At 40.6% G+C, this 26,325-nt stretch overlaps 1 protein-coding gene across 10 annotated transcripts in view; it reads left to right on the forward strand.

The window, feature by feature from the left end:
* The window catches only part of PIKFYVE (phosphoinositide kinase, FYVE-type zinc finger containing), a 143,185-nt gene that overhangs the window by 35,722 nt on the left and 81,138 nt on the right, over positions 1–26,325 (forward strand). For 9 of the 10 annotated variants that reach the window (XR_009958833.1, XR_009958835.1, XR_009958832.1 and 6 more), the window contains 25 exons: positions 736–810; positions 1,536–1,643; positions 2,864–3,004; positions 3,275–3,401; positions 4,471–5,657; positions 7,175–7,275; positions 8,488–8,559; positions 9,839–10,010; positions 11,376–11,554; positions 12,026–12,139; positions 13,087–13,195; positions 13,307–13,461; positions 14,130–14,220; positions 15,349–15,409; positions 16,130–16,285; positions 17,063–17,183; positions 18,333–18,428; positions 19,144–19,227; positions 19,733–19,824; positions 20,712–20,876; positions 21,436–21,495; positions 21,894–22,070; positions 22,857–22,960; positions 23,219–23,347; positions 24,689–24,950. Coding sequence is in view for 6 of the 10 variants with exons in the window: in XM_062579275.1 (XP_062435259.1) it covers positions 736–810; positions 1,536–1,643; positions 2,864–3,004; positions 3,275–3,401; positions 4,471–5,657; positions 7,175–7,275; positions 8,488–8,559; positions 9,839–10,010; positions 11,376–11,554; positions 12,026–12,139; positions 13,087–13,195; positions 13,307–13,461; positions 14,130–14,220; positions 15,349–15,409; positions 16,130–16,285; positions 17,063–17,183; positions 18,333–18,428; positions 19,144–19,227; positions 19,733–19,824; positions 20,712–20,876; positions 21,436–21,495; positions 21,894–22,070; positions 22,857–22,960; positions 23,219–23,347; positions 24,689–24,950 (4,138 nt within the window). In the remaining 4 variants the exon portion in view is untranslated. Of the gene's footprint in view, positions 1–735; positions 811–1,535; positions 1,644–2,863; positions 3,005–3,274; positions 3,402–4,470; positions 5,658–7,174; positions 7,276–8,487; positions 8,560–9,838; positions 10,011–11,375; positions 11,555–12,025; positions 12,140–13,086; positions 13,196–13,306; positions 13,462–14,129; positions 14,221–15,348; positions 15,410–16,129; positions 16,286–17,062; positions 17,184–18,332; positions 18,429–19,143; positions 19,228–19,732; positions 19,825–20,711; positions 20,877–21,435; positions 21,496–21,893; positions 22,071–22,856; positions 22,961–23,218; positions 23,348–23,919; positions 24,004–24,688; positions 24,951–26,325 lie in introns of those variants that run through there. The other variant, XM_062579279.1, reaches the window with a different exon arrangement.

Raw genomic sequence — 26,325 nt, forward strand, 5'->3', positions numbered from 1 at the left:
AAGGAGCTGTTGGGAACTGACAGTCACAGGCTTGGACCTTTTCCTCCTTGGCAGAAACTCCCCTCAGGAGACCGCCTTTATTTTGGCAGCTGTGGAGAGCCTAGTGTTTCTGATGGTAGTAATGGTAGTACTGTGGCATCTGTTCAGATGACATCAGTTGCTGCTGCCGCCTCTCCTGAAACTTGGGTTCAAAGAGAGATTGAGCTGAATGCGCTTCATCAGTGTTTTCATAACACTGATAACAAGCATCCCTTGAAACATGATATTTAGAAAACTGTTTTGTGTTGTTTATTGCTTTTGTGGTTGGCTATGACTATAGACACACGTTTGCTGTTCAAATAGTAGGCGGAGGTGTGATTTCTATGCACTCTTGCTAGTTATTAGTGGAAATGGCATATGCAAAGGTATATGTTCCTCTTGGCCTATAAAACTTGGATTCCGTTTTATTACAGTGTGTACCCAATTTAATGAATGGTGCATCTGTTGAGAGGGGCCCAGAGATCCTAGGACCTTAATGTTTAGCCTCATGTTGTTGTTGTTTTTCTTAGTTTACTAGACTGTAAAGGAAAAGAGCTGTGTATCACAATGACAGTATCTGATCCTTCATCTTCTAATTGATGGTGTAGTTGAAGTGTGCACATCTGCTGTAATAAGTGGTTTGTGTGTTTACTGCACTTAGAAGTTATGGGAATGCATGACAGCCCTGAAAGTGTTCAACTTTCTCTGTTCTGTTAGATCCCAGGTGGAAAGAAGTTTGACTCCATGGTGGTGAATGGATTTGTTTGCACTAAGAATGTTGCGCACAAAAAGGTAACACAGGCTTGATAATCAACTAGTGTCTCTAGGTCATGCTGAGGACGCAAGTGTGCTTTGAGTTCCTTTCTGGGTTATGAAGCTTTTCTTCCTACTCTAGAGATTTGTGGGCCTTCTCACCTTCTGAGTCCTTGAACAGGGATGGCTTTTAAATGTGAGCAGTGTGTTTTTTTTTTTTTTGACCAATTTTTATCTCAAATGAGAAAAACCAAACGTTCACCATGCAACCCTTCAACCCTTTCACTCCCACCCCCGTGAAAGACAACTGTAATTATCCAAAGAATTAGCCAGAAAGACTTTTGCGATCCTGACTTTTGACAGTGTAGTAAAATGAGCTTTTAACATAAGACAGGGGGTTGGGATGGAGACTCTGGAGTACATCAAGATTTCAAAGTTCTGGGTGGTGACTGCAGGAACCTCCAGAGTTGCGCTGGAGGACATTCCCAGAGCTGGCTGTAGCATGCTTATAAAGAGGGAAAAACATATAGCTAGTGAGGGGAATAGCTGAAACTATTATACATACGTAAAGTGTATGTGTATGTGTGTATATATATATATATATACACATACACACACACACGTATACATGTGTTTGTATATACAGACATATATATATATATTTTTTTTAAAAAAAAAAGTGTGTTGGAATGTCTTTCTCTCCCTTTCTGTCTTCTCCTCTCTTCCAGATATATCTTTTGTTCTAACTAGTTTATCTTTCCCAGATGAACTCCTGCATAAAAAATCCCAAAATTCTTCTGCTGAAGTGCTCAATTGAGTACCTCTACCGAGAGGAAACGAAGTTTACCTGCATAGACCCTATAGTGCTTCAGGTCAGAGCATTTTCTGGTTTTGGTTAATTGCCTGTGGCCCAGTGACTCAAACAAAAGTAATCGGTGCACATGTAATTTCTGAGTGTGTGACGTGGACTTGAGTTGGTGGGATTGCACAGGAAAGGAAAAACTGCTCTTGTAATAGTTAAAGAAACTGTTACAGTGAATACAGTATGAATTTGTCTTGCACTGAAGGCTTTTGAGCACCAAGCATTACGTGTACTGAAAGCAATTTTATGATCCTTATAATTATGCAGTGTTTTTAAAACGTGTAGTTTTTAAGGTTGTATTACACATTGAACACGTAGCTCTGAAGGTCAGAGCTAGACATGGCCTAGATGTGCAAAGGGATGTTAGAAATGAGAGTTAATGAGAGTTATAAGCGAGAGTTAGGCTGTGCCCACATTATTTATTGTCAGGATTGTAAAAGTGTGACAATACCCAGCTCTAATGAAGTGACAAACTACAGAATGTCCCTTCGGAACAAGTGCTTTGCCTTTGTGAGCAGGGAGGTGCCTTGGGTGTGAAAAAGCTGAAATAGACTTTTTCTTCTTTAACACTGTGTGCCTATTTGGGGATCAGTCCTTGCATCTTGGTCAGAATTAATGTAGCCAGGGTGTTTGATGCCCTGCTGACCTTGATCCATAAAGTCTGACTGTTTCCTTAAAATGCATCTGAGGCTACCTCCATTTGGTGCTTAATAGATAGGATTACAGGAAAGAAAGCATTGGCAATATTACTCATCCATGCCAAGAGAGCTGATTTCCACCCACCCCCCAAAAGTTAAGATCTGTCCTTTTCCTGATTGGGGTAGAAGTATCTACTCCTCTTTCTGAACATTTTTCACAGTGATTCTTTCAGTGTCTGCTTCAGAACGTGATTATTTATCTGCATTAAAGTCCTGTGGGATGGAGAATACTACAGAAATACTAGTTCAGCTGAGCAGGTCAGCTTCTAGTAAAAGCTTTATTTGCTGCTGCACTGATATGAATGTTTGTCCTGAGGTCTTGACAAAGTGTTGATAAACTGAGTGTTGTTGCACCTGGAGGAGGAGAAGGGAGAAATGTGCACAGTAGGCAACTGATGATACTTTCTGTGTAGCTGGTTTTCTCTTCTTTCTCAGAAAGGTCAGTATTGAAATGAGAGAGAAGTAAATGTTAAGGACTTAACTCTCTTCTGAGATTTGCAGCATCACTGCCATGCTTTGTTCCTGTCTGCAGGAAAGGGAGTTCTTGAAGAACTACGTACAGCGGATAGTTGATGTCAGGCCTAATCTGGTCCTTGTTGAGAAGACTGTGTCCCGGATTGCCCAGGACATGCTGCTAGAGCATGGTATCGCTCTGGTCATCAACGTCAAGCCAGTAAGTGTTTCATGCCAGAGTCAGCCTGGGTCTTGTGGAGGATCTCAATTCTCTGTGTCAGAGGCTCACTGGAGAAAGAGAAAAGTTGTCTTTATTTTCTCTTCTAAGAAGACCTGGAGCTACTTCTTAAAATATTTTAATACATTATTAAATTCAATTAAATTATTTTGAAAATGGCACTGTCATTTTCTAGAGGAAGCTAGTGATGCTACTTTAGCCCTTAGATTCTCTTTGCCCTTTAGTTTCTTACTGCTATTCTTATTTTCACAGCAAGTGTTAGACCGGGTAAGTCGAATGACCCAGGGAGACTTAGTGATGTCAATGGATCAACTGTTGACCAAACCACGTTTGGGAACCTGTCATAAATTTTATATGCAAGTATTCCAGTTGCCCAATGGTGAGTAAAGGTTAATGTGTCCTAGCTTGTTTGCCTGAGAGAGTGAATGTCTTGCTTATCTTAACTAGATCTGAACTGTTGGGTCCCTTGTGTGATGAAGTATTATCCTTCCTATTAATCTTTTTTGACTTCTGTTACATTTGAACAACTACACTGATCTAAAATTGTGAACATGAGCATGGTCAAGAAGTGTTGGATAACATTTTCTTCCTGAGATGAGAGACACTAGATTTTAATCAAACCAGCATGTTCCATCTGAACGCCCCCCCTCCTGCCCCCCCCATTCTTTAGCCCAACTTCATGCTCAAAACAGGAAGGGCTATATGCAGGTTTCTAAGGATGTTGACTAGCCAAATTTTGAAAATCTTGCAGGATGGAGATTTCACAGCCCCTCTAAGCACCTGTTTAGTTGCTTATTCATCTTCACCATAAAGAATTTTTCAATATGTCCAATCAACTTACCCTTTTGCAATTTGTGCCCACTGTCACTTGTCTTTTCGCTGTGCTCCTCTAGGAAATCAGGCTTCCTTTTCCTCTGTGACCTGCTTTAGATAGTGGAAGTTTGCAAAGGAAGAAGGGAGAGATGCTGCCTGAAGGGTTACCATGGCGCGCACAAACGCTGATCACAATTCTTTGTGGAAAAAGTAGTCTTTACTTCTCTTTGCCTTCCCCTCTGCAGCTTTGAAACTGCACTCAAAAGCTTGTAAAGCCTTTACTGTAAAGGCTGAGCAAATGTACTTAGGAGGATAATGGTTCTTTTGCTTCACTGCTTCTCATCCCGTCCCTGAGTATGCAGTGATCTTTGAACATGCTCTTTGGATTGACATGTTCTATATGGTTTCGACTTGGACTCTATGATGATTGGTTTTACAAAACAGGGAAAGTTTAGAGCAAATGCTTGTTTGTTAGCAAGTGTATGAGTTATTTCAATATAGTAATGTGAATTTCTACAGAGGTATTGTGCCATCAGTGTAATTTACTGTTTAGTCTCAATTATGGGCTCTGTGGTGTGTGAGATTAATTGCAGCCGTCCTATCTACTCCTCTGTTCTTGTTTTTTTTTTCCCTAGATCAAACAAAAACTCTCATGTTCTTTGAAGGATGTCCCCAGCATCTGGGTTGCACTATCAAGTTATGTGGTGCTGCAGAGTATGAGCTGGCTCGTGTGAAAGAGATCCTGATTTTCATGATCTGTGTGGCTTACCATTCCCAGCTGGAAATCTCTTTCCTTATGGATGAGTTTGCCATGCCCCCTACTCTAACCAAGAATGCCTCATTTCACTCCCTTATTGAGGAGCCAGGAGATGAAAGCGAACATCAGAACCTTTTCAATGGAGAGGACTTCAGCACAGCAATCGGAGACATTGAACTCTCTTCTGACAAACTTCCTGTCATTTCTGAGTCAGTGTCCTCTGATGAAGTGAGCTTGGTTGAACAAAGGGGTTTATTTGAGAGAGGTGACCAAGAGAGCAGTCAGCAAGAAACAGTGTGCTCAAAACAGCAAGAGCACCACAAAATAGAGTCAGCGTTTCCAGTGTTCAACTCTGTACCTCCTGCAATACCTGAAACATCCCTGCTGCCCCTCCATGGCATGGACCAGCACTTGGTTACTCTGGATAGCCAGCCACTAGAGCCTCTGCAACAGGCAGATGACCTGCAGGAGTCAAAGAGTCAGATGAGAGTCTTCAGAGACCCTCTCCAGGATGATACTGGCCTGTATGTCACAGAAGTGGTGGCTTCTTCTGAGGATCGTCTCAAGACTTATTCTGCTGCGTTTAAACAGGAGTTGAAAGATGTTATTCTCTGCATTTCTCCTGTTATGATGTTCCGTGAACCATTTCTTTTGACAGAAAAAGGCATGAGGTGTCCTGCCAGGGAATACTTCCCTGAGCAGGTTTACTGGTCCCCTCTCCTCAATAAGGAATACAAGGAGTTGGAGAGCAGAAGGAAGAAGCAGTTATTGCGGGATCTCTCTGGACTGCAAGGAATGAATGGGAGTATCCAAGCCAAGGCTATCCAAATTTTACCTTCCCATGAGTTGGTTAATACTAGAATAGCTGAGCATCTAGGTGATAGTCAGAGCTTAGCCAGAATGCTGGCTGACTATCGGGCCAGAGGAGGGAGGATACTGCAGAAAAACATGGATCCCTTTGCCCAAAGTAAGGATGCATCCAGTGTCCCTACTGGAAAAACTGGTTACAGAATTGAAGAGGATGAGAAGGGACTTGCTCAGAGTGAATCCTCATGGTCTAATAAGGTAAGCTTTAAGGTACGCTATTGAAAGGACAAGGTTGCAAGTTTTTCCTGGCAGTGCAGAAGGCTTAATATTTTGTATTAAATGATAAACCAACTTATATATATATATATATAATATATATGTATGTATGTATATTTTTTTGATGGATCAAAACCAGCATTTCAGATTGTAGTGCTCTGGGTACTTAAACAAGCTGATGGAATTGGGGATTAGGTAGGTTTGAGAAAGCAGAATGGGGAACTGACTGCAAAACTTATCTGAAAAGGGAAAAGCTAATGAGATTCCACTTTCTGATATCCTGGGAAGTGCACAAAGTTAACTCCAAAATCATGGTTTAGTACATTGTCTGTTTGGCTCACCTGTTCCTGAAAATGAGGGAGAAGACATCTTTGTTTCTAAAATTGGACTTCCCTGCTGTTTTAAACTGATGATTTCTGAACGTGTTATACTTCAGTCTTCAGGAGGCTTGGTATAATGGAAGCTGCATGCAATTACAGGCTATAATTGCATTAAAATAGTTGATTACTTGTAAAAGCTTGGGTGATCTGGAGAAGTGAGAATCTCATAATGCAAAAAAAAAAATCTTTTTAGAAATTTCAAAGCAGAACCAGGTGTATTTGTAACCAAGAATATTTAAAAGTAGGAGAAACTGCATGCTATGAAAGCAGTTAACTTGTATGTGAGGAAGAAAATCTGCAACTTTCTTGCACTGGAAGCTGTACAGGAAAAAAGATCATGAACAGCAGTAGTAGAACTGGTCTTTAACAATAGTCGAACTTGTTGAGCCCTGAGGCAGTCTTGGCCCCCATGTAAATAAGCAGTAGTCATTTTTTAGTCAATGCTTAAAATGAACTGAATCTGTATAGCTTCACTGACCATATGAGCTGTAAGAGAAGCCATTGCTCCAGATCAGACTGGTCAATACTGTCACATTTATTCAGTGACCAAAGCAAAATGTTTTATAGTTCTGCATCTTGGGATGCAGCAGGGGAGACAGTCCCACTCCAGCATCTGTTCGTGGAGCAGGACAGAAAGCTGAAGAATCTACTTTCTATAGCCTGAATAAGTAATTAAGGTATAAATATATTGGCAAAGCTCTGACTTTTTCAAATGATGACCTGCTAACATCCAGATGGAGCTGCATCCTGTTCAAGATGTGCTAAAATATGGTGTACCTTGGAGTCTTTGTCACTTTGTTGTGTTTTTCTATTTCTCCCTCTATTAAATTCAGTTCTCCTTAGCTTTTTTTCCCACTGTAACAGTCATGCATATGCATCACTTACATTGTGCAGATTAGTTATGCTGTTCTAAAAGCAGCCATTAGCATTTACACAAGGTATAAATCTACCTAAAGCTCTAGGATAATGTAAGGTTAATCAGTTGAAAAGGAACAAGTAGGGATTGGCCCTTAAAACTACTAGAAAAGAATTTTGTGTTATCAGGAGTTGTGCGCGGATGGTAGTATCTGTAACCAGTGAATGATTTCCCTCTTGCCCCCCCCCCCCTTTTTCCACCAGGTGGACTGCCTGAGTCCAGTAAACCATCAGAGGCTCTGTGTTCTCTTCAGTAGCTCTTCCGCTCAGTCCAGCAATGCTCCGAGTGCCTGCGTTAGTCCCTGGTACGAAAGCTACTTCTCTACAGCTTATCCAGTTGATTAATGCTTTTATTATTATTATTATTATTCCCTCCCTCCCTCCCCCAACTTAAGACAAGGTCAATGCTTGCTTCAAAGTAACTTTTTATTAAGGACTATTGTGAAGGTTGTGTCTGTCCTCTGACAGGCAAACTGTTGCTGCAAGGATTTGCTTGTCTGATCAGGTGGGTCAGAGCAGTATCCCTGGGTCTTTGCAGCCTTTGAGGCACAACTGAGAAAGCCCAGACTAGCACTGGATGCTTCATTTGTGCCTTTGACTGCAGAGAGTAATGTATGTGTTTGGAGGGCACTGCATGCAGTCTTGTGGGGAAGACTTTGTATAAACACAAAAGAGTGTCCAAGCTCAACATTCAGACTTTAGAGAATTTTAGAAAGAATAATTCTAGACTGTATTATCAGAAAGTGGCATTTGAATAAACAGCTTTGTCTGTCTTATATTAAAGTCAGCAGCATTAAAAGCTTTAGCTGTATGTCTGACTTTGAGGCTATAATTAGTTGATGACATGTAACTTGTAGGCTTTTGGCAGTAATCTTTGGACAGGTCCCAGTGTTTCTTCATCTGGCTCAGATCAAAATAGGGAGATGATGGCATCTTTCTTATAGGGGAGGGTGTAGGGTTCCTATACAAAGCTGAGGAATGAGCCAAAGGTGGTGAAAACCATTTCATTAAAAAGCAGTAATAACATTATAGGTATTAGTCAGAAAAGTCTGAATTGTGACACTTATCTTGATGTATGTTTTAAATGGCTTACTTGCTTCAGATTCTGAGAATTCAATAGTTGCTTTAAATGTTTCTTGGAGGAGAATAAGTCTGTAGACTTTTTCCATCTTTTAGGTGTGCCTTTTTTGTAACTGTTAAGATGTTAACGTTTGAGACTTCAAACTGTCTAGACTTTGGTGTCTAGATGTTCCAGGACATGAAGTTCAAAAGTGCAATTGAATTGTATTCAACTTCTAAATGTCAGGTTTAAAGTTATTCCAGTAGGAACTTAAATCACTATTAGCGAACTTTAAACTTGACAGCAGGGATCTGTGAAGGATAGTGAAGGGAAAAAAGCCTTTGAGTACAGGGCTGAAAACAACCATGCTGTAGGTGCAGATTTGTGAATTGAAGCCATTCCATGGCTAGCAGGGGCATCTTCCCTCTCTAAAGTTACTGTTCCTTCTCTGCTTCAGGATTGTGACCATGGAGTTCTATGGGAAAAATGACCTCACTCTGGGTGTGTTTCTGGAGCGCTACTGTTTCAGGTAAGGAAGAACTTATTCCAAATTAGTACAGGTGTGCACTTAAAGAAACAAAACAAAGCAAAAACTCCTCATGGTCCAGTTGTATCCTGGGAAAGCTTACCACCTAAATCTGCTTTTTAGTTTGCTTTATTAGCATACTATAGTGAAACAAACTGGGTTTAGGAATTCACTTGCTCATGCTCACTTCTTATAAGCAAAGGCATTCACTGCTTTCCCGCTTCTGTCCTGTCCCTCTTATTTCTTTTAATGAGGAAATGGAACAGATGATGCAACAAGACGTACAAGTTCATCAAGTCAAAAGTGATTACTCAAGTACTTTCTTGTAATGTATTCCAAACAGCTTTTGACCAAAAAAAAAAAAAAATAATAATAAAATACTCTGTTCTCTCCATTGGTAACCTGCAATAGCAAGATGCGCTTAGTGTTCACGCTTTTCTGGAGGGATAATCTTCCTTGTGCTAGACATTAGGGAAGAGGAACTTAATAGCCTGCTTCAAGTTCCTGTTTAGCTCTGCTGCCTAGCTGTCCTGTGCTCAAGTGAACCTCTCTCAATACTCGCTGTAGTTCCAGTAAATAAAAAGCCTTGTGATTCCTCTTCCCCTCCTCTGCCCTGCTCCATGTGAGCAAAGAGGATCTGGCCCTTAAGTTCTTACTTCTTTAAAGATTTTCCTACTTCACCTCACCTTGGTGTTGAAAGCATTCAGCTTTTTTTTTTTTTTTTTTTTTTTGATACTGGTCTGTCTGCTGCATGACTTGGCAGACAATTCCAAGGAGAACTTACGAATTTTTCTGAAGAGGTTAACATGGCAACATTTGACCCATTTCTTACCTCAAGAGCTGAAACATTAAAGTTTTGCAGGCTCTTTGGTACATCTTTGTGTCCTCAGTAACCTTTGATCTGTGATGCTGCCAAGGTGCTATTCTAATGTGGCGTCAAGCACTTCTTGGTGCTCGATCCCTATTTTTAGACTATGTGGAATACATTGTAGAGTCAGTCTTACCTAGAAAGGTTGTGATATCCACTGATACCCAGTCACTGCTTTTGGGATCTACATAGCCCTTGCTAGCAAGAGAACCTCCCTATGTGCTGTTCCTAAATAAATGCACTTTACTAAGCCTTTAGTGAAGACTTCTTCTGCAGAGTGAACTTTTATAGTAAAGATGTATGCTATTTAATGCCACAGTACCAATATGTTGACTCAGCTCTTTAGAAGTGCCTAGCACATGATGATTTACCAGTGTTTCTGTATCTTTTTTTTTTTTTTTTTTGCCCCCTAAGGCCTTCCTACCAGTGCCCCAGCATGTTCTGTGAAACCCCAATGGTGCACCACATTCGTCGCTTTGTTCATGGGCAAGGCTGTGTGCAAATTGTGTTAAAGGAGCTGGACTCCCCAGTCCCTGGATATCAGCACACGATTCTTACCTACTCTTGGTGTAGACTGTGTAAACAGGCAAGTATGCAGGCTTAAGAACTGTTGCTGTTACTCCTGTAGAATTCCTATGGTGACTGGCCTTGCATGGAAAGGCTGTATTTTTTGAGGAAGTGCCCATTTTTGGAGCTATAGGTAAACTAGTAAAAAAAACTGTTACTTTTGTAGGTGTTTTCAGGTGTCGACAAATTCCCTTTCTCAGAATTGCATTTGAGGGTGAAACATTTTGTGATAGGCTCCTGTTGGAGTGTGTCAAACCTTGCCCTGGCAGAATAGGTTTAAATGGAGTTGACATATTGCTGTAAGTGACTTCCTGACACAGGAGGGCAGCTAGAGTTACCCCCTTAAAGGGGAGGAGTATGGTCCATTGCTGGAAATGAAGCTGTGAAAGCAACTGAAGAATGTATGTATAGGGAAGGGCAGACACAAGACCGCCTAGCTTAGTAATGGCTAAAACCACTTAGTATTCATTGTGATCTGCCATAGACTAGGCAGTCTGCACTGAGTCAGTAGCAACTTATGTGGTGTCTAGACTTCCTTTAGTAGAGCCTAGAAAGAAAATAAAATCATTCATCTGAGAATGATTGTGATGAAAACCAGAAGATAAGATTGCACATTATCTGAGACTTCTTTGTAACTTAGTGAACAGGATACTCTTTTCTAGCTAAACTTATTATAAAAGTTAGGAGCCTTCAAAGAGAAGAGAACAAGTTTTAATTAAAACAAGATTCACCCAGTGCCTCAAACTGGAAAACATTTTAATTACCAGTGCAAATGACTCAATTCACCTACTTAATGCTAGCTTAAACATGGGTGTTGGATTTGAAGATAACTGGAGGAAGTTAATTGCTGAAGCAAGCCCTGTTTTACTATGTATGTGCCTGTTCCATAACCTTTTATTTCAGTGTACTTATGTAAACACTAATATGTTTGTGGCTATTAGGTATGTTTAAATTGGTGGCTACTCTAAGCTTGCAAGGACTGCTGGAGTTGAAATGCCTTGCAGAGCAATACCAGTGTATTTCTAGCTAAAGCATCACCGTGGTAGAAGTGTATAATGAAACCATTGCTGCTGACCATGTGCTGCTGGAAATTCTCCCTGTGGAGAGAAATAGCATCCCAGATACAAGCCTCCATCAAGGATATATTCAGACTCCTTCAAGTTAGCATTTGTAGTCGTCTCTGACTAGCAATTGTTGCTTATCCAGTTTACTGTAGCTGTGTGTATGTTGCCCTTAACTCCCTATAAACACCATAGTTTTGCTGGTATGTTTCAGACTTGTGGGCACATCTGGTAGTAGGTATATTAAATTGCTGTCTAGGCTATCCTCTTCTTAATTTCATCCTTCGAGCCCAGGGTTAAGATATTTTGCATTCAATTTTCAGGTGACGCCAGTTGTCCCACTTTCCAATGATTCTTGGTCTATGTCTTTTGCAAAATACCTTGAGCTGAGATTCTACGGGCACCAGTACACTCGAAGGGCCAATGCAGAGCCTTGTGGTCACTCCATTCACCATGACTATCATCAGTATTTTTCCTACAATCAGATGGTGGCATCTTTCAGGTGAGATCGTTGCTGGAAACCTTCCTTTGTCTAGTACTATGTGAAGCATATGGTCAGATAAGGATTCTTCAAGTCTGTCCTTCACTTTGAATAGTGTCAAGTAGTGTGACTGTGCTACAGCCACAAGGGCAGATATGCATGCTGACTTGCAGAGGATATTGTGGGTGCCATCACTGCTCTGCATGGGTGCGTATCATCCATAAGAAAGGATGGTTGCAATCCTTTATGTGGAAGGCCCGTAACAAGTGATCTCTGTTTTAAAGAATACTACTCTCTGTTTAGTCTTAGAAGACTTTTAGAATTTTATTTTTGCAATATGATGGATAAATTAATGTGGTGTTACTTGCTGTTAAAATTAAAGCCCTGGAAGCATCAAAAGTTCCTATTTCATATAACGCCACAAACTGCAGCATGATGCAGAAGTACTGTATGCTGAGAATTTTGTTAACAGCTGTCTCTTTGTCTTCTCAGCTATTCTCCAATCCGTCTGCTTGAAGTGTGTGTCCCACTCCCCAAAATCTACATCAAACGACAGGCTCCATTAAAAGTTACTATTTTGCAGGATCTCAAGGACTTCTCTCAAAAGTGAGTTTTACTTTCATGTTTTTCTCAATTTTAGTATTTTGGACTTTATCAACAGAACACAAAAACCATTCTTGCTTTATAAATAGTTGCTGGATATTAACTGTTTAGTATAAAAAGTAATGATTTTTAAATGCTTAAATTCATAGGTATATACAGTTCTAAGCAAGGGTGGTATTGGAATCTTTCACCTTTATCTGCTCTATTTCTACTGATCCGTCACATCTTTCCATCTGGCGCAGTTTGGCTTAAACATGGCTAGTAGAAATTAAGAGTTGTCTTTTCTTCATCCCTCAATATTGCGCTGATATCTGAGTGATCTAGTGTGTTTGAGTGATGTTGCCAAGTAGTCCTTGGAATGCTGGCTGTCAGCTGATGTCTGGAATCCTGTTCTTGTGAAATGCCTTCTCCAACAAAGCTAAAGCACTTCTAATTCTTCCCTCTAATTCTAAAGATGGACCAAAGGAAGTGGTCCTTGAAGGCTTAATCTGAAAACTGGAAGTAATGCTTATATTGTTCAAATCTGTCCAAACAGAACTGTTTTCTTTATATTGCTTGTGTGGCAATTAAGTGTGTATTTATTTTTTTTTAAAAAAAAAGTTGCCTTTGGCTTTTCAATCTGATAAAAATGGCTAATCGGGTACCTTTCTGAAATATAAAGCAAACTCTCTGAGGCCCGGCCACCTTCTAGGTGCAGGAACAAAAAGATAGGAGGAAGCTGTTTTAATGAACGTCAGTGTTTGCAACAGTTGAGGTTTCTGCTACACTAATGGATTTTTCTTCCAACTTTCCCAGTAAATTCAGTGGGACAGCCTACCATGTGGAAGACAGTCTTATGTTATCACTTGTACTGAGAAACTCTAACCTTAAACACATTCAGACTTACGTGAAAGTGTTTAAGATGATGATTTAAGTAAGCAGAGCTTAATACTTGACATCCCTGTTGACAGAGTGTCACAAGTGTATCTTGCTGTTGATGATCGCCTTGCTTCTCTGAAAACGGATACTTTTAGCAAAACAAGAGAAGAGAAAATGGAAGATCTCTTTGCACAGAAAGAGGTAATGAACTGCTGCTACGCAGACAGAGCTTATGCTATAAAGCGCACAGAAAAGCAGCTCAGAGCTAGGGTTGTGTCTGGTGACAGAATGTGAACACTTTCCTCTTGGCAGATGGAAGAGGGGGAGTTTCGGAACTGGACTGAGAAGATTCAAGCAAGGCTGCTTTCGTCATCATTAGACACACCTCAACAGTTGCAGTCTGTTTTTGAGTCTTTGATAGCTAAGAAGCAAGGTCTCTGTGAGATGCTGCAAGCCTGGAATAATAGGTAAGGAGAACAGATGTTGGAATTATGAGCAATACTGGTACTATGCTGCTTACAGAGGGGAAGAGATTCTTCTGTGTTCCCTCCTGTCTGTTCTGTAGCACAATTGCTATGTAGAGGATGTTATGACAACTTATGCTGAATGTTCTCTACTGGTGAAGACTACAGAGTTGATTGACTGGGTCAGAAGGTCCTTAATTAAAGGCCAGATAATAAAAGTATTTTGTATTGTTAAACTCTGCTTGCATCTGAGAAGAGAAAGCGTCATTTAAATACAAATGGAGAGAGGGGAAAATTTGGAAGAGAGGAGAGCGTGTGAAAGCAGTTGATTCAGTAAAACGATTTCAGAGCTGAGGAAATGTCAAAAGAAATGCTTTAGATAACTTATCTTGCTGTTCTTTTTAAAACCTTTCTCCTCTCACTCTGTAAGTCATTTGGGGTGTGGTGTTTGGAGTAGGTCCTACTGCTGGGGTGTTTGTCAAGGTGTGAGGGAAAGGTTCTGTCTGTGGTCATTTGAAACCTAGCTTTGGTGTGTCTTAGCAACTATCTGAGTTTGCAGTGAAAACTTGTGAAGGTCTGCTCAGCTGTGTTCCAGAATGGAAAATCTTCATAGTTTGTGCCTTTCACACTAACACTTGTAACCTATTTTGGGGGGCGGTTTTGTTTTTAAGGTTGCAGGATCTCTTCCAACAAGAGAAAGGGAGAAAACGTCCCTCAGTGCCACCCAGCCCTGGAAGGCTAAGGCAAGGTGAAGAAAGCAAGGTACTAGCAGCAGACTGGAAGTTAATTCTACCTTTGTTCTGGTAGATCACAACAGTCTGAAACTGGCTTCAGTTCGTTCATTTGATATTAAGTAAGCTTTTCTCACTGCATCATGATATTTTCTTCTGTAAAAGCTTAAATTGCATGTGAACACACGCATCTTTTTGTTAAGATGAGAACTGTGTTATACAGAAGTAGAAGACTGAGTACAAATAGCACTAGATATTTGTGTGTGTGCATGCACATGCTTGTGTGCTGTTAATATGAATACTGACAGCATGGAGCTGGCCTCATCGTCAAGGGTACATCTAGACAGGAAATCAAGTCATTGTGTTAGACTCTAGATCTCGATAAAATCACTTCCTCTAAATCTAGAGCCTTAACAGGATGAAAGCAGAGTGAGAGAAAATGGCACTGTGACTGTTACCCATCAGGTTATAGGTGCTCTCCTGTGAAAAGGAAAAGACGACAAAATAAATGTTTCGGAAGATATGAGTAGAGTAAGCAGAGCAGAGTACACAGGCAGTACTGATAATAAATCAGTTCGTTCCTCTCTGCTTTGTGAGCTGTCCTGTGACATCTGACCAGGGGAATGTGTAAATGATTTTGGAACTACCACCTCTCAAATGGAGCCCTGCTTAGGGGGACTGACAGTTGCCAGTGTGTTAGACAACCCCACAACTGGGAGGTACTGTGAGAAAATATCCATATTGTAAGATGATACAGTAGTAAGTGCTGTACAGAAAGACTGAACTCCTAAAAGCTCTAATTTTAGCAAGGTGTAACTCTTTCATTTTGTGACCCTGGATTTGCTCTGCTGCATGTTCATGTGTCCTTTCCATTTGAATAATATTTTTAAATGCTGAAGCACCCTTAATCTTGATCTAGCTGCCAGTAGGCTTATACAGAGCAGTGCTGTCTTTAAAGCATCGTGCAGAGATTATAGGCAGGGAAAGCTGGGATGCTATGCCTTGTCTCTTCCCCATGGTGGCAGATATAGGGCTGGGGCTGGGAATGGTGGGCGGGAGCACTCTGCTGCAGTAAGTTTGCTTCTGCAAGTGTTCCAGCAAGGAAGGCATACAGCTTTAAAGACCCTATCATCAACGTTGATCTCATTACTCTTTCTAGATCAGTAGCATGGATGCTTCTCCACGCAATGTTTCTCCAGCACTGCAAAATGGAGAGAAAGGTCTGTTTTGGGGGTGTGTGTATGGTTTTTTTTTTTTTTTTTTTTTTTTTTTTTTTTTTTTTTTTTTGTGGTGGTGGTGGTGGCAGTTTTTTTTTTCTCCCCCCCCCCCTTAAGCTGTCAGAAGGAAGCTTGCTGTAATCCTTTCTGTGACGTAACATGGGAACTGTTGTTTCTCTAAATTACCAAGTTTGAATCCGCATTGCACAAGATGGGAATAAACCAATTTCTAGTTTATTATTTCAAAAAGCGAAATGTGGGACTGTTACTAATGATAAACTGCCATCAAGGATTTTTCCTTTGAACTTTATTACTGTTTAAAAACTTCCAGAGTCTTTCTAAATAACAGAACTACTGCACAGGGTTTGGAAAATGCCTAGCCTGTTCTGTTTAGTGGTTATAGATGCTTGAGAGGTTTTTATCTGTGAGGCATACTGAGAGTTTGTGGGAGCTGAAGGCAGTGGGGTTATAAGCCTATGCAGCTTCTGGAGGTTATGTGCTACACTAATCTGTTGCTAGTTCTTTTCCTGTGGGTGATATTCCTTGCTTTCTAAGTGTGTTTTTTTTTTTGTTGTTTTTTTTTGTTTGTTTGTTTTGAAACAAAAAAACAGAAAAAACTTTAAGTAGATACTGGTGATGGTTTTGCCTGGAGGTTGTTGCAAGTGATATTGCTTGCCATGTGAAATGCTTTCCTGTGTCCTTAACTGTTTTTTGTGCTTTCAGAGGATCGTTTCCTGACCACTTTATCCAGTCAGAGCTCCACAGGCTCCACTCATCTTCAACTGCCCACCCCTCCAGAGGTTGTCTCAGAACAGGTGACCAGTGGCTCATCCTTTGCCAACACGCTTTCTGAACAGGACACAACCAGCAGCTCAGAAGGTATAGTTTGACTGTGGTCTTGTATTCCTTCTTCTGCCTTTCTGTGGCAAGCATGTTGGATCTGTTTAGAAAATGGTAGCTTTGGTAACTGTGAAGCACAGTGCCTGCTTCAACCTGCAGACTGAGAATACCTTTTGCTTCTTGAAAGTACACTGCTTCAGGATGAGCACAGATTTGTTTTTTGCAAACTATTTCTCAGACTAATAGCTAGGGACACTTCTGCAGCTGCAAAAGAAGTATATTATATGCAGACTAGCAAGAGACCTACCTGTTTCTTCTGTTAAGCTCAGCATTGTTTCTTTCTCCTGCCCTCCTTCACTTGTTTGCTTTCTTTTTTGTCTCAAACACTTCTCTTAAACAAAATAACAGATGCTGTCCTTGATGCTCTTTGTTGCTATCTTTAAGCTGCTATCTTTAGGCTGCAGGAGTCAGCCAGCATTCTGAAAAAAAAGTTATTAGTGCAGATGCTGTACTTCATGCATCACTTGAGATACTCCGTGTGTGTGTGTGTGTAGTTATAAGGGCAGAAGAACAATTTAGAGTGGGAAGGAGGAGAGCCTTGGTCTGTTGTAGATTTTCAATACCTTTAGCAACTCACTAGGTCTTGGTCCAAGTTTCCTAACAGAGGAAGGTAACAGTGGTATTTTGGAATTGAAATCTTTTAGAGAAAGATACTTCAGGACATGATGGAGATAAAAAGCGATGTACTAGCTTCCTTTCAAATTCACAGCTTGAAATTTGATTATGTGGTGCAGAATCAAGTTTTCTCTGTTCCAGATGTGTTTGATGGACACTCGCTGGGATCTACAGACAGCCAAGTGAAGGAGAAGTCTACTATGAAAGCTATTTTAGCCAACTTGTTGCCTGGAAACAGCTATAACCCCATTCCATTTCCCTTGTAAGTACCACCTGATATATGTGAAATACCAAATTGGCAGCCTGGTCCAATTGCGGACAGCCGTGCATGCTTCCTCTGCTTCCTAGATCACTTTAAGTCATCACCTGGGTTTTGCCTTTGAATAAACTGTAAATCTTCCTCAAGGCAAAAAGACTTGTCTGTACTAGGTGTTTGTAGGTCACCTCCTTTCCTTATTAATGACTCAAATCCTTCTCCTAGTTCACTCTTGTGTATGTGTTATCAATTTCATCTCTTCTTCTGGCAGGCACCTGGCCCCTAGAACTCCTGGGTGAGGGGAGAAAGGGTGTCTACTAATTTCTCTGCTTCAGGGAGGGAGAGGAAATGTCCTTTCTTACCAAAGACTTACTAAAGCTACATGCTTGCCTCTTTCTTTGTTTTTGCTTCCAGACCTCTTCCACGGGTTGGACTCAAATGGGCATTGTCTGGGTGTAGGTCAGGTTCAATGGCTACTGCATGTGCCCTCAAGTTCCTTTCCCATGTGAAAATGGGCAGACTGGAAAGTCTTTCAGCTACTCGGTCTGCGTGCATTATAGTGTTTCTTGTTTGTTTGATATGAGCCTAATGTTTGGCAGCCAGAGTTTAACTCTTCTGAATCTCACCCCAAGGTAGTAGTGGAGGCCATGGGCTAATGAGGTATGAAGTAAATGACTAGAGCCTACAGATAACGGAAAAATCCGATAGAGATTTGGGAGGCTTTTTGGAGGCTTATGTCCTAAAGCTTTTGTTCAGAGGCATCCAAGTTCGTACTCTTGCTTCACTCTGCAGGCCATGCTGCAGACCAGTCAAAGCAAGCACAAGCAGGTTTTGATACTGTTGGAAACAGTGGCTGCTAAACAGAAATAAACTTGTACTCTAGTTTGGAGCTGGTTTGCTGCTATAATAAACTTGCTTGAAGTGATGACTTTTTTGCCCTAACACATTAACATTTACTTTTGGCCATAGTTATGAATGTGTTTGATGGGAGAAGCTGATCCAGGGCTCTTTGGCTCTGTTTTGCAACTTGCGGTTCAAGGAATTGTTTGTATCTAGAGTGCAGTGATGAAATTTGAGTTTTGACCAAAACTTAACCTATGCTTTCCACAAACTACTACAATCTACTAACATCCTCTCTATTTTATTTTTGTTCAGTGACCCGGATAAGCACTACCTAATGTATGAACATGAACGTGTACCTATTGCAGTCTGTGAGAAAGAGCCAAGCTCCATCATAGCTTTTGCTCTCAGGTACTGATGTGATTTGCTGTTTCTCTGAGGTTTAAACTAACATATGTCATATTTCTATAGCTTTTATGTGCAAGGAATGCCTAAACTCTTGTAGGGATCAAACAGAATTTCTTCAGCTGCTTTGAGAGTTTCTACAACAGCTGAAGTTGTGTCTATACCCACCTTCCACATGTCAGTAGCATTTTTCAACCTGCAGCTGGATTTCAGACTAATGTTTCCCAGCTCAGTACACAAAAAATGAGTTGGCTGAGTGTGGTGTTCCCTGGAAACTGACGCTGTTAAAGAACTGCAAATTTGCTTAGCTCTCTAGCCTAGCTGAAGTTCAGCTGAGCTAGGGGACAAGACTGGGTATTTCTAACACAATCTCTCCCTTGCTTGTAGTTATTCATGGAAGGTCTTGTTACTGCTGAGCTCTCCAAGCCAGGTGCTTCAGTAAATCTTGGGGCTTGTATGTCATTGGATAACAGACTCGTTCTTAAATTGTGTATGTGGACATGGATGTGGGGAGGAGGGCAGCAAAACGGGGTGTCTTCTGCAGCATGATCCAGAGCAGCTTCTGTTCCAAGGGAACTAAGACCCAGTTGTGGTGGATGAGTGTCCTGCTGTGGGTTTGTTTCTGATAACTATTTATGAATTGAATCTTTGGGCTGGTGTTGCAAGGACTCCCAGAGAACTGACCTTTTTTTTTCTTTCCCTCCCCTCACTCCTCCTTCAGTTGCAAGGAATACAGAAATGCCCTGGATGAGTTATCCAAAGCATCTCTGAAGAACAGTTCTGAAGAAGGACTCCAGCCAAACAGGTTACATGAAAGGACTACGGTATACTACAGCAAAGGCAGAGTCATATGGTGAAGAAGTGAAAGTTAGGATGGGGGAATGGCCCTCAAATGTGCCTCTGTTGGTCCTTCTGCTTTGTGAAGGAATCTGACATGTTCCATGTCACCAACACGTTCTTACAGCATCAGAGTTTTCATTTCACACTGGGGCTGTGCTGACTTCATCACCTGATCCCCTGGTTGTTTGCATGATAGAGATATCTGGACCTGAACTTTCCTGTGGTGATGGAAGCAGCTGTTGCAGTGAGGCCCCGAGAGAATCAGGTTTAGGAAAATGTATATTTTTCTCAGGGAGGTGGAGGACAACTTTAGAGAGTTCCACATTATTACCACTTTAAATTGTATCCCTGTTCCCTTACCTGTACTTAGCATTAGGAAGGAAGGAGAACTAGATGTACAGAAGTGAAGCACTAAAATAACTCAAATGAGAGCATTTGTTTGACTTATGTTTTTGTTCCTCACCTTTCAGCACGTCAGACAACAAACCAAAGAGCAGTAGTCCTGTCCGCCTACCTGAGGCAAACATGGGTCCTTCAAATCGCACTGCAGAACCAGAACAATGTAAGACCGTTTTGCCAAAATAATATCTATAACGCTAATTTCAGGTTGAGTGGACTCGAGTCTGAGCTGAGTTCTAGCTCTTGTGAGAGTTAACTTAGAACAAGGAAAATGCATCCTGAGTACCAAATCCAAATTGTTGTAGGTCAGCTTACCAAACTTGCTCATGCTGAAGTTGCAACTTGTCTTGGAGTTGCTGGGATACAGACCATGTTATAGACTTTTAAAGTCTGTGTCTGAGGTGGCTTATTGGATTTCTTACGAGATCAGAATATTATCTATTGCTTTAGTCTGTTATTATGTAATGGAACTTGTTTTATTCTTGGGTCTGGCCACCCACAACGTGTTCTGAGCTCTTTGACTATAGTATTGCCCTGCTTGAAAAGATGCTAACTAAAATATTTTGAAATGAAGAGGGGATGTTGTTATTAACTTACACTTCATTTATTTATTTAACTTATTTTTGCTTTATGTTTTCAAGATACCATTCATTCTTTCAGAGGGTAGACTTTTTGTGGTGGTGGTCATAGGGTTCTCCCCGTATTCTGAAGTTATGGCTCTTATGGCAACTCCTGGTTTAGATCATCCTTGCTGCAGTTGAAATATTGACACTACACTCGTGCAGCAGCAGTGACTTAAGCAGTTAATTCCCCATCCCTGCAAAACACGCTAGGTCAAATGACTAGCATTCCAGAATGCTGCTTAGAACACTAAATCAGCTAATCTGATGGACCTTGGTAGCCTGAAGAATAGCAAATGACTTACAGTTGAATAGTATCATCACTCCATTTAGAACAATGAATGACCAATGCTTGTATGAGTCATGCTTTTATTTTTTAAAAACTGCCTCTGTAAATATCAATACCAACTTCTTTCTTTCTTTACTGTAGCGAAGAAACCGTCTGGTGTTCTGTCTTTCTTCCGTGGCACGGGAGGGAAGAGCCCAGACCTCTCTTCCCAGAAGAAAGAAACCTTGCGTGGTGCTGACAGTGCCTATTACCAGGTTGGACAGATGGGCAAAGAGGGAGCAGAAAACCAAGGAGCGGAACCTCAAGGTACCAATTTCTGATCGTCTTTTGCCTTGGACTGTTACTCTTCCCAAACCTCATTCAAACTTAAAGCCCAGAAAGGACTCTAGCTCTGACCTTTTTCAACAGTCCAAGATTACTCAACATCCTCTGAAAATGAATGTTTTGAGCACCAAATATAGTTTTCTCCTGAAGGCATTACTTTGCCTTATGAGAAGAGAAATGGAGACTCTCAAGTCCCTGAAACTATAGGGACAGTCCAGATATTGAGTAGGCTACACTACTCAATTCATTTGAATTGAGCTGAATTTAATCTAGCAGTCCAGACTCTCTTCTTCACTTCCTGTTTAATTTTTAATTGCTGCAGCTCATGGAAAAGAGAACGAAGAAGAAAAAGCTTACACTTACATATTGTATGAACAGCTGTCATCTTCTAGCATATGTAATCATAAACATGTCTATAATTTTAGTTACCTATATATTCTTGAAAAAAATTATTGTAATGTGAGTTTACAGGTAGTATCTTGCATAGATTTTTTTGAGTAATAATAATGAGCAAGACTTAGTGATCCCTTTGTGCTTTCAGATGAGGCAGATGGAGGAGATGGGCAGAAGAAGCAGCTGGTGAATCCCCATGTGGAACTCCGTGAGTTGTTGCAATTAATAACTTAATCTTAATTGACATACTCCTGTATTCCCATGATGTACAGGAAACCTTCAACTTGATGAAATTATTTTCCTTTGGATTGCACAGGAAGGAAGGAAGAAGAAAAATCAGAACAGAGCAATGTCATTTTTACTAATCATAATCAATCTCTAATGTGGAAATACTCCACAACTTCTGGTTTTCAGCTGAACTTTTGTTTGGACAGTTTCCATTGGTATATGCTGTAAGCTTATATGGCTTGTTATACACTGCCTGTAAGTTTTCCATTTAAGTCTTAGCAGTTCAAACTTCTGAAGTGGGTGGCAGTGGGGGATGTTTGGGAAAATAAATTTTACCAGACATTAGTAACTATTACTCGAGAAAATCTTTTCTTACAGAGTTTTCAGATGCAAATGCAAAGTTCTATTGCCGGATTTACTATGCTGGCGAGTTTCACAAGATGCGTGAAGTGATACTGGGGAGCAGCGAAGAGGACTTTATCCGCTCTCTTTCTCACTCAATGCCCTGGCAGGCACGAGGTGGCAAATCTGGAGCTGCATTCTATGTGACTGAGGGTAAAAGCAGCTTATTCTCCCCAACCTTTTATTTAAATTCTGATTACCCCTAACAGAGGATAATGTTGACTGTGTCAAGTGGCCAATCAGAATGGAAAGCTAAGTGAGTTGTTCAGAGGTTTTCAAAGTTAGATTGTCCATCTCTTTGTACATGCAGAAAAATGAAGTGATGGTAGGGGAGTTCTGTTTCCAGTGGTAACAGCTAAGGAGACAAGTTGAGCAGAAAGCCTGTAGTTTCCTATGCAGGCTTCAGACAACAGACTTCAGTGTAATTCAAGAAATGTATGTTTATCAAACACACTGCCTTTTATTCCATATGTCATAACTGATTTGTAGGATTTTTTAGTGTTGTTGTGGGGGTTTTTTTATTTTTTTTTTGTGGCTGATTCTAGGCCCCTACTTAAAGCAAATTTTGGATAATCTTCTGGAAGACTCTGTAGGTTGTTTCTATTGTCTGTATAAGGTGCCCATGTAGCTGAGGTAAATCTAACTTAAGCAGTCTGTTTTCCCTGATTTGCTAACAGGCTGAAATACAGAAAGAAAGCTTTCAACATGTGGAGTAAGAAAGTCCCTAAAAATGACCTCCTGTAGCTAAGAGTTTGAGAGTTACAGTCAGTCCTCAAAACTTTCAGACAAACTATTTTAACCACATGATGATAGTCCTCAAAAAAACAAAAAAAAACAAACAAAAAAAAAAACCAAACAAACAAAACCCACCACCCAACACTTTAAAAGAATACATCATTTGCAGTATGTAACCCTGTTGCCTCTGGCTGATGTTAACAGATGACAGATTCATCTTGAAGCAGATGCCTCGTCTGGAGGTCCAGTCATTCCTCGACTTTGCTCCACACTACTTCACTTACATCACTAATGCAGTTCAGCAGAAGGTAATAAAAAAAAATCCTTTATTTTAATAATTTTTCTGTATTTTATAGACTAATAATAATTTCCGTTAACTTCTTAAGCAACAGAAAGCATGTTGGAGGGTATGAGTTATACTCATAATGTAATTTAAAGATGAAAAGCAGAATTTTGCTAGAGCTCCTAAGCTGTGATACACAGGCAGACAAAACAGTGGCACTTTGAGCAGTTGATTAGTCATTGCCTGTAAATAGAAATTATACCCAGTGTATTGTGTTCATCAGAAGCCTACAGCACTGGCCAAAATCCTTGGAGTCTATCGAATTGGCTACAAGAACTCTCAAAACAATACTGAGAAGAAGCTGGATCTGCTTGTCATGGAAAACCTTTTCTATGGACGGAAAATGGCTCAGGTAGGATCGAAGTGTGTTGGTCAGGTATGACAAAGTATTCTGTTCCCCTGCAGTGTAGTCCCTTTCTTGACTGAGAACAGGAAGTTCTGGCTTACTGGTAGCAGTTTCTGGCTTATCAGTAGCCAGTTCTGTTGTTTCTATCTTTGTGCATGCTGTCTATATCTAGCATTGTTCAGAGATAATAATTTGTGCCTATTTCTTAAGTGATTCTCAGTAACTTGATGACTATATTGGCTTGTTCAGAAAGCTGCAGTGATTAGAAGTCTTATATTTGTTCCTGCCAGTCTAATTATGAAAATGCAAGGCTTTGCTATTTGCAAAGCTTATAGAAAAACTAAGTAAGCTACAGACTAGTTCATTTAGAAGCAAGCCTCACCTACAGAGGGGTTAGCCAGCTCAGGGGTTGGGGGAGGCCAGACTAATGATGCTTTGAACCTACTGTCCTCTCCCTGTACCACTTAATGCATGGAGCAAGGGTTTGAATTCAGTCTTGTTCTTCATGGAGTAGAAGTGATCTTTGTGAGACAGTAAAATGGAGACAATGATTGAGGGAAAACTGTTTTCAAATACAGAGTTGATGCTGAAAGGAATTTCAAACCAATGTCACATTGGAAACTGTGCAGACTCACTTCTTTTCACAGTCCTTCTCGATGCCTGACCTCAAAAGGTGAATGTTTCTTGAAAGAAGTAAATTGAGGGTTTCTAACTAGATGTAGAAAACTTCTTAATCATAAAGGTGGTCAGACACTGAAAACAGAGACGTGGAGAGGTTTTGGGTTCCCCATTCCTTGAATTATTCAAAGCTTGACTGGATAAGACCTTAGCAACCTACTTTTACTGGACTTGGTTCAAGCAAGGCATTGGGCTGCAAACCTCCAAAGGTCCTGTTAGCCTACCTTATTCTGTGGTCTGTCTCCTGTCTTGCCAACATGTGTTAGTGTGCTTCTTTTGAGACCCATCTCTCCTTTCAGTGGCCTTGCTTTTGTTGCCATTTGAGTCCCTGGGACCTGTCTGGGAAACTGAGTTTGCCCGAATCATTTAAAAATAGGGACTCACTTTTTTCCTTTGATTATGCTAAATATTAAAAAAAATAAAATAAAATAATAACTTGCCTAAAGCTTGTAAATTGAGGTTGCAGAGCTTTCATGTAGGTTTATGCGTTATTTACCACTCAGGAATCTTAATTGTATGTAGTATGAAAATTTTGTTAGTAGTTTTCCTGTTGCCAAGAAGGAAAGGGTTGCCATGCCGTACTGCTTTCTCAGACACCGCAACTGGGTGCATTGAAGCCTCAAACATCACAGAATGATGGAAAGGAGTACTGCTGTTCTCCACTTGCAGGTTTTTGACCTGAAGGGCTCCCTACGGAATAGAAACGTTAAAACAGATACGGGGAAGGAAAGCTGCGATGTTGTCCTGCTGGATGAGAACCTTCTGAAGATGGTCCGGGATAACCCTCTGTACATCCGTTCCCATTGCAAGGCTGTGCTGAGAGCTTCCATACACAGTGATTCTCAGTTTCTCTCCAGCCACCTCATCATAGACTATTCCCTGCTCGTGGGTCGTGATGATACCAACAATGAGCTGGTGGTTGGGATCATTGGTAGGTTGCATTTTGCTTTTTCTTACTTTCAGCTAGTGAGGCTGCTTGCTTTAGAGGTTTTAGTACTGCTCTTAAAACTGTACCACCATCACAGAGATACTGGTCGGGTGGGTTTGTCCTCTCTGTGCTGGAATGATGCTGCCACCTCCTGTCAGTGTTCAGAATGTTTACATGAATAACAACATATGCAGGAGACCTCTAGAGCAAAGGAAAAAGAATGGAGTTACTGTTTAACCTGCACTTTGACTCTAGTTGAAGTAGGGAGGGATTATTTTTATGCCACTGTGTGTGTACTCTTTAGGGTTAAATGCCTACATAAATATCAAACTTATTGTTGTGTGTGGGGGGGTATCTGAGGAGGAAAAATATTGAAGAAAGTTAGCATGGAAGAAGGATGTTAAGCATCACAGGATCACTTGTGATCATGTAGTCTGAGCTGAATAACATGGGTGGTAATCTGGTAATTCCCTTACCAAATCCCTGTCATGTTACATTGAAGATAGAGCCTCATCTTTAGGTAGACAAACTAGTCTTGTGCACAAGACTCAAGATGGCACTGTTTTGCAGGATGTAGAAATGACTCTTGGAAATGAATTGCTCCTGAAACCTAGCCCAGAAATGTTTCCAGATGAGAACTCAAGCTAAGAGGTCTGGATTACTCTATATTACAGTTGAAGCTTGAAAGTCGTTCTAGTAACAGTCCTAGTTGAGAACTGGAAGCCCAGCTACAAAGAGCTATAAGTTGTTATTACTTCTTTGTTTTCTAGACATTTTGAATTTTTGGGTGGATGAGATGAGACTCTGCTTCCTTCCTGTGTGCATGTGGATTATACTCCCAAATGGGAAGTTTGACATGATTTAAGAAATACAGTTTATATAATGTTTAAATGTAACTTCCTTGACTGTGGTGAGAACAGCTGTTCATAGTCTGAAGGAACCCTTTTAACCCTAATGTCTTGAAAAATGGAGAACATGCCTACTGCATCAGGCTATGCAAGCTTTCTCTAAATGCTGCCTTGAGAACCTGCGTGGTTCTGTCGTGAATTAACCAGAGTACAACTTAAGTTCAAATCAGATTAAAAGCAGTTTATTAGTATAGCTGTAGGGGAAAACACAGAGCAGCAGAGTGACAGTACCTGCTGATATGAATTCTGCCCTGAAGAGGTTTACTGCAGAGTTAATATACCTTTGCATTATAAGGTTTGTCCCTCACAGGACCACAGGTGTGTGGATAAACAGAAAAAGGAGATGAAATCACTTCAGAAGAAGAGGCTTCAACAAAACAAATGATTTTTTTATTTTTTTTTTTTAAATTTACAGACAATATATTCCTTTGACAGCTGGGAACAGTCTTCAGCAAGGCCATTTAGGATGT

The sequence above is a fragment of the Rhea pennata genome, chromosome 6 (assembly GCF_028389875.1).
Source record: "Rhea pennata isolate bPtePen1 chromosome 6, bPtePen1.pri, whole genome shotgun sequence".
NCBI lineage: Eukaryota > Metazoa > Chordata > Aves > Rheiformes > Rheidae > Rhea > Rhea pennata.